This window comes from Bolinopsis microptera, chromosome 3, assembly GCF_026151205.1.
Source record: "Bolinopsis microptera isolate Bmic1 chromosome 3, MBARI_Bmic_1.0, whole genome shotgun sequence".
In the NCBI taxonomy this organism is placed as follows: Eukaryota; Metazoa; Ctenophora; class Tentaculata; order Lobata; family Bolinopsidae; genus Bolinopsis; species Bolinopsis microptera.
This window is the reverse complement of record NC_087074.1, coordinates 10,326,588-10,334,587: the sequence shown is the minus strand read 5'-3', so window position 1 is coordinate 10,334,587 and position 8,000 is coordinate 10,326,588. Positions and strand designations below refer to the sequence as shown.

Genomic DNA, 8,000 nt, shown 5'->3' with positions numbered 1-8,000 from the left:
AATCTTTCAGTTTCACTTATTGAGTTTGGTATTAAATTGTTTATCTTGACTTAGTCTATAAGACGTTTATGTTAGCACATAAATGTAATTTATTGTAAATTTAAAACGTATAACTTGACATTAAATTCATCATGGAATATTGTGTTTATTTGTCCCACCATCATATCACTAACTTTTCAAGAACAAAATGAATCGATGAAGCCACAATTATTGGAATAAGCTAAAAATAATGCGACGGATTCTATTACGACGACCGAAATTTTGGCGGTCCGAAAATATGGCGAAATTTCGGGAAAACCGTCGCATTTCGTACGTTATAAAAATGTCTTGTAAGGTAGCTTTCTGAATTTTTATTATTTTGGCCGTGCTATGCTGATATAAGTGAAACATTTCTGTCAAAAGATGGTTATCAATTTTTTGGTTTCATGATAAGGTCTGGGTTAGTAGTTGCTAATCTAACAAAAGACCTCTAACGTATATGTGTACTGACCAGTTCGGGACTTAAAAGTGGTCGTTTCCGGGTGTAATTGTTGAATTTAACTTCAGCAATGTTGAATTTTCTGGAAATGTACGAAAGGTGTTCGGTATCCGGAGGACAATTCGTCAGAACGTTTGATGGTTTGACTTACCAGTTCCAGTCTAGTTGCAGCTACATATTTGCTACTGATTGCAGGGTCAGATATTATTTTAAATAAAGTTCATTTTTACACTTCCAATTTCCTTTTTTCTGCTTACTCAGAATACCAATTTGACGCTTGATAAGATTGTGGCGATATTTTTACTCTTTCACTCGCAGGATTACGATTTCTTCATTTACGGAGAGATGGGAAGATGCAGTGAAACTAGCTCTGCTTCTTGCATCTTATCAGCAACTATTTTTAAGGGTATTGATTCTATCACCGTTAAGAGGGGCTGGGGTATTGTCTTCGATGATCAGGTAACATCCAATTAGTCCGATTAGTTCAATAAGTTGGATCTTAGTAAGATACTGAACGCCATAAACTAGCTGGTATTGCACAACGAGAGGAGGGAATTATCATTCCCATTCTAGCTGTATTTTGTGTGATTTTTTGAGAAAACACATAATTACATAATTACTTTACCACTTTACCCTTTACAATTTCCTAACTGACTGTTCACTTCAGGTTTACTACATTTCACCTAACAGAAAGAAAATACTCGGTTCCACTACTGTGTACAGAACTGAGACTCACCTCTACCTACAACACAGACTCCTCGACATCGTACTCAGGTATAATTATATCAAGGACCAAGGTAGATGTTTGGTAACTGTAAGCTATAAAGTAATGTTAAACGTTAAGTAGAGCAATTCAATCTATTATCAAAGAGAGACTTGGAGAAGCAGTAAATATATTTGCCACAAACAAACGTCTTAAAAGTATTGTCTTTAAAGCAGAGTTACCACTATCTGTACGTTCACTCTCTACAGGTATGACGGACTGTTACAAGTTGAGATTCTGAAGCCGAGAGGTGGAGTTAACAGGATGTGCGGACTGTGTGGGACTCCCAACTCCAACCCACATGATGATCTATTTATCTGGCTCGCTGCCAAGATAGCTCCCTCTGTGGAGACGTTCGTCCAGACGTATGAGGTAGGCTTGTTGTTCGGTTGTTCAGTTCTTGTAAGATCATACAAATGATTTTCCAAGTCGTCTAATTTGATACCCTTAATCTACAAATGAGATAGCTTGATAGCTAATTTGGTGTTGAACTGTGTGTGCCAGTTATGAATCTCTCTCAATATTAATCATGAACCATGCACAACTGATGAACATAATATTATACAACACTTGAAACCATTTCCCCACCCTCAGACTGGATTAGAGAAGTGTGGTGTGGTCTCAGTCCCACGCTCCCCATGTCATAACAACCAGGAACTCCACTCTAAAGCTAAAGATTTGTGCAGTATACTTCTTTCCGGACCTTTCTCTTCTTGCCACAAGGTTAGAAAGATGCTATTTATTGTTAACTAGACAACTCTACTTGGACATGCTTGGGGCAAGTCAATCGATGCAAATCATTTTGTAAATGTAGCTTGTTTCTAGGTGTTACCTGGAGACTCTATGTATGAGCAGTGTGTGTCAGAAGTGTGTCTTGTGGACTGGAGACGGGACCTGTACCTGCCCTTCTGTGCAGTACTGTCCGAGATAGCCAGTACTTGTGTGAACGGAGGTGTAAAGATGAGGGACTGGCGGTGTGGCACCCCCTGTGGTCAGTCACTCCATCATTTACATAACCAGCTTAAGTTTATACGTTTATAAGTTTCAAATAAAGAGGCTCCATTCTGGATACGTTTTTAACAGGACAAAGTTTAGTTCTCGGCTTTCTTTCGGTTTCCACACTCACAGATTTTATTTGAAAATACCTATATTTGCAGATTGGAAAGATCAATACAAATACACAATGGACTTGTTACCGGGAAACTGGACTGATGTGGCAAACGAATCTGATCAGCTATATTTGGTTGATAACGGCAGGTAATACCGAGCGAAGGCATCAGACAAGATTCTGAGTATACAGACTATGGGAAGATTGGATAACTAAATCAGTCATTAACCGTCTTCTTATGAGGAAGATGTCGGACGTTAGGCAGACTGAGAAAAATTGAGGACGCTTCAAGAACAGACCAATCGTCCAGTTTAGGCTTAGATTTACATTTTACCTAACGTTTCTGGTTCATGATTGATCATGTTTTGAATAGCCAGGCCACTATTTCAAGCCTTGCATTTATTCACATTCTTATGCATTATGCAATCCAACACTACTAGATATCCGCTCGATTTTATCGTACAATTCACGAACTAATGATATTAATTTTGGTGCTCGAAATAATGCATATCTATCCAGGAGGTAACTATAGTGGGTGCTCTATTTGGTCTAATAACAGTGGGGTTGGGCGGTGCCTAGCCTTTAACACGTTGAAGTGATGGTTTTGACCGTTCGGCACGAACGATTAAACGATATTTATATTGTTGTATTATAGATTATATCTGTCGTGGTGCAATTTATTTCGGGATCGTCTCACCAGTTTATCAGTTTATATCGAGGAATTAATCGACTTAGCTTTCTTTTATTTTGTATCCATTCTAAAGGTGAAATTGAACCAGTTGGTTTTTATTGATAGGGGTCGTTCAAATATTACGTGAGTATGTTTCTAGATGATTACACTAGTGTAGTTTTGACACAATAGCTATGTGTGAAACTGATTACGGGAAAGGGGGGCAAAAATTGTCCAAAAAATGATGACGTAATATGTGAACGACCCCATATTGAAAAATTAGCTTCTCTGATGAGATGTTCTGGATTTCTGTTACGATTACATCGTTTCTAACGTAGCCGTGGGTAGTTTTTATTTGTTATTTATGACTTGTTAAATTTGTTGTTTTGTAATCGATTAAATTCATTCTTAAAGACGTGTTTCCTTTTCCTGTTGAGTGTTGTGGTGACATCGATGTCGCCAACATTGAACCAATATTGTGTGTATATGATTATGTGTATGTATGACTGTTTCATTCTCTATATAATATATAGAATGAAAAAGGAAATAATTCTGTAGAAACGACACCCACAATCCTTCCCAATTTAGAGTAATCCAAAAATGACTTACCAAAGAACAACACTCAGTCATTGCACAATGCACTCAGACAACTTTGTATTTGACATCTTGCAAGTTATCTGCCAAGTCTCTCCGTTCCGGCTATTCAGTATTCATATGACTTTATACACCACCCATGAAGCAGCCATGAAGCACTGTTATTTGACAGATATTTAAAAATTGGACAATTAAATGGACCAATCTTGGTAGCATGTTCGCACTATATAGTAAAACAGAGGTATTAATTATTTCTGGAATTTCAAGTTTAAACTTTTCAAAAAAAAATGGTTAAGACCTTTCAACCAAAGTCTTTAATTGCCAAGACATTGAGAATCACTTAAAAAACACGTTATAAAAATGATCTTGGCTAGTTTGACAAAATAAATACCTATTCGGACGGCCTTTTTCTGACGTCAAACTTGTAAAGAGTTTGAGCTTCTATAGGTTCTATATTTAATAGGTCACACCTCCACCGTTGTGATGTTTTGCCGAGTTTCTCTGACAGGAATTTAGGAATTATAATCAGATATCGCAGACGTTTTGTACCACTACCAGGTGGTACCTCTCTTTAGTTTAAGAACCGTTGATGAAACTTCTTCTGAGTTTAAATTAGGAGCTGCGGCTTTCAAAATAGCAGTCTCTTTATCTTAAAACCAGACACCATTTCAGCACCATCGGCATTCATGCAGTAGCGAAACCTAACTGTGGGGCGACGGGCGTGGGCCGCTAAATTTTGCTGCCTCCCCCTTCAATTTTTTTAATATACTGATTTTAGAGAATACGTTGGTAAAATCTATTAAAAAAGTGTCTTTTTAGTGAGTAAGTACTTTAGTTAAGTTTTCCAAAATCGTCCCACATTCAAACGACAATTTGCCGCCCCCCTGATATGCATGTCTTCGATTGTTGAACGAAACGCAAATAAATGGATTTTAGGGAAGATTTTATTGACATTTTTAATTTTATATACGATAAATGTAAGTCATACTGTGAATTATGTTTCGATTGTTGCCTGTTGAAAGTAAAACAAGTGTATGAGGTTGATACAAAAACATACCATTTAATATTTACACTAGTTACACTCGGAATGTTTCTTAATCTTATAAATACATCTACTAAATCTACCTATATCTCTAGAGCCTACAGAATAATATAACACAGCACTAACAAAAACAGTTAAAACAATCAAAATGGATTCGAACTGGTCGTAATCTATTTCTTTAGCTTTCTCAAGATATTAGCAAAAAAACTAGTAAACTTTTTTTTCTAGCAGTCATTTTTACCGCTCTTTCGAATCCACAATAAAATCGAGTTTGATGATGATCTGGATAACAACTTTTGCTGATCCAAGAATGTCTTCAATCCTTTACTTCTTACTCGCGAGGAAGTCGGAGACTGTTTTAGATAAATATTTGACTAAAGGATCGAGCTGTAAAGATTAAATAAACTTTCGAGTTGTGCGGTGACTCGTATCCTCCTTAATCGTTCAAATCATCTGTATTTGGAGGAAATCCCGTTGGTTTTCCTATTTAGGAGTCTTTTGTATGTTTCACTTCTCGTCTGCGGTCTTGAGACCTACGAAAAAAGTTTCGGTCATGCTGATGATTGATATGCAAGTACAAGTATAACATACGTCATAATGGCAGTGCGGTTATATATATATTAAGTTGTATAATGCAGCGAGCAAGTAACAAGTAGAATTGTTATGACTATTGTATAGATAGCGAATTGTAGCATCTGATGTAACATGAAATAGATATGAATCAAAGATTCAGCTTTAAGATGTGCAATTTACAAAAGAAAGCAGTAAGTAAAGCAGATAAAATATTTCCAAACTAACTTCTAATGTTGGCGATGAAAAGGTGACGATCTGTGTTTTGGGCTCAGTTGCTTCGTACGCACCGTTATCTAAAAGAATTTCAGCTCAGCATTCAGCAGATAGTAATCACATTTTAGGATTAAACAGGAGGATAAGCTGTCGTTTAAATAATTAATAGTTTAAATAATTAATGGTATTGTTGCCAGCCAGACAAAATTTTGAATTTATAAATATTAAGAAACGCGCGCGCAATTCACTTGTTTTACACCACACACACTACTGGAAAAAGGCTTTGAATCATTAAAATGTTGCCGCGCGTCATCACAACAGTAACAAATTTGGCAAAAATCTGGTGTAAGTTTCTGTTCCCATGGTTTTGTTGTCATCGTGTTCTCGAATAGAATTCCAATCGAATTTATATGTTATGTGATTAAAATCAGCAGTTGGCAAACATTGCCCCAAACCAAGAATCGGATCTAAGCATCTCGACATGATTGGATATTGCCTATTGGTCAAAACACCAGATCGGAAATGTTGTGAAAGCTGCAGGAGAAAAAAGTCTAAATTTGAGTAAGGCGATTTAGATTTTGGATCTGTTAATTTTAAACTCTCAATATCCATCTCTATCCATCTCTTAAGCCTCTAAGGCCCAAAAAGTTGATAAAGTGATAAGAACATGATTGACAAGAAAACACTGAACTTTGACAGCCTATTACCGATTACTAGAGTTCAAATTTACCTTTAAGTTTGGCATCGAGTCGCTCCAGTGACTGAAGAATCCGTTGTTCTTCCATTGACAACATTGTATGACCTGCGATTAGAACTTAGGACTTAAATTAGGACCTAGCCATGTTGAAAAATGTTACAAAATAATCAATTAAATTTGTGCAGAATAATTCCTGGACAAAACATGTACTGAACTGAAATGAATGTACATATTTAGTTGGGTTGAAATATTACCATTTTCAGTGACATCGGTCATCTTTGCAACTGCAGGTCCCGTATTTGACTGTCCTGGTGTCTTGACTGGTCTCTTGTACTAAAATATTAATAATTAGTGACAAGTTGCATGTAGTATTAATGACAATACCCTGATAAAGTTGATCCGGACAGATTTGATCATGAGCCAATATTCCTGACATCTCCTGTTTTTAACCTGTCACATTATCATGATGAAAACAAGCTAGTTGAAATATAGACAGCCAGTAAGTTGAACAAGTTTTCACAATCGATTAATGATTGTATTTTCAGTCGGTACTAGAGTTTTATTGCCTGTTCTAAATCTGGTGACTACTGATCAGTATTTCTCAGTTCGGCCAGGATTAATCCCCCATTTTATACGGTATAATTAATTATGTCAGTATAATTATATCAGACTTATTGACTTAAATCGACTACTTCGCCAGGGAGAAAACAAAATTATTATACTCTTGTTATACTTAATATGTAAAATTACGATACAATAATGCTACTCTAATTATATTTGACATCTACAATTAGGGTAAAACAACTCTACTGCCGTATAGTTGTGAAACGTTAAGTTCCAAATTTCATCGCATCTTCGTTAAGAGGAAAGTTGGGTTTCAATGCCCATTTTCGTTCTCATGTTAATGTCTGATCTCTCATATTTCTCTAACTGTAGCAGTCGCTACAACCTAACCTCGACCCGATCCTAAACTGTCATAACAAGTTCCCACCATTTTATGTTAGATATTCATAATATGCTGCGTATTTATAATAAGTTCCCACCATTTTATGTTAGATATTCATAATATGCTGCGTATTTATAATAAGTTCCCACCATTTTATGTTAGATATTCATAATATTCTGGGCATTTATAATATCACTTCAAAAATTCTAATATTTCCCCCAGAAGGCAAATACTTGACTTTTGGTCAAGTATCAAAAGTCGTAAAGGAGAACCAGTGCCACGGATCTAGGGCAAGTTTCCATAAAGAAAATTGTACTATGAGCGCTCATTGTCGCCTACTGAGCGCTTATTTAGCGATTATAATCGGTTTAGGCTGTTTATAATCGCTTTTATAGCGATTATAATTGATTCAAATAAAAGCGCTCATAACCGATTATAATTGCTGTAAATATTTTTAAAAGCGATTACCTTATTTTTTAGCGCTTATAATCGCTTTTTGGTCGTTTCTAATCGATTAAATCGCTTCGAAAGCGATATTTCCAAGAATAAAGCGATTATAAGCGCTGGAAAAGCGGCCACTCAGAAAAGCGCTTATAAGCGCCGTTTATAAGCGATAAATAAGCGATTATACGTTGACTGCAATTTAGCCTTTTTGAAAGCGCCTACAGAGCGACTACAGAGCGCTTTTTAAAAAACCACTTATAAGCGATTTTTTATCGCCAATTGTCGCTCCTTGTCGCTTATTGTCGCTTTTTATTTTACCGCTTTTTACCGCTTTTTCTATCTTTTCCACCGCTTTTTACCGTTTTTCCTATCAACATGGTTCTAAACGTGGTTGTACAAAAAAGCGCTTATAAGCGCTTCTTTTTAATACCGGCTGGAACGGAATTGAAAAGCGCTTATTAGCGATTATAAT

The 8,000-nt window shown here is 36.2% G+C and overlaps 1 protein-coding gene across 15 annotated transcripts in view; it reads right to left on the bottom strand.

The window, feature by feature from the left end:
* Window positions 1–4,648: 4,648 nt before the first annotated feature.
* LOC134813541 (myosin-M heavy chain-like) overlaps window positions 4,649–8,000 on the bottom strand; it is a 42,643-nt gene continuing 39,291 nt past the window's right edge. For 6 of the 15 annotated variants that reach the window (XM_063821373.1, XM_063821374.1, XM_063821362.1 and 3 more), the window contains exons 15-18: window positions 6,393–6,471; window positions 6,172–6,243; window positions 5,454–5,521; window positions 4,650–5,188 (exon numbers count right to left, since the gene is read on the bottom strand). In XM_063821373.1, coding sequence (XP_063677443.1) covers window positions 5,105–5,188; window positions 5,454–5,521; window positions 6,172–6,243; window positions 6,393–6,471 — 303 coding nt within the window. In that variant the 3' untranslated portion in view covers window positions 4,650–5,104. Of the gene's footprint in view, window positions 5,189–5,453; window positions 5,522–6,171; window positions 6,256–6,392; window positions 6,472–8,000 lie in introns of all 15 variants that reach the window. The other 9 variants (XM_063821368.1, XM_063821369.1, XM_063821371.1 and 6 more) reach the window with 3 other exon arrangements.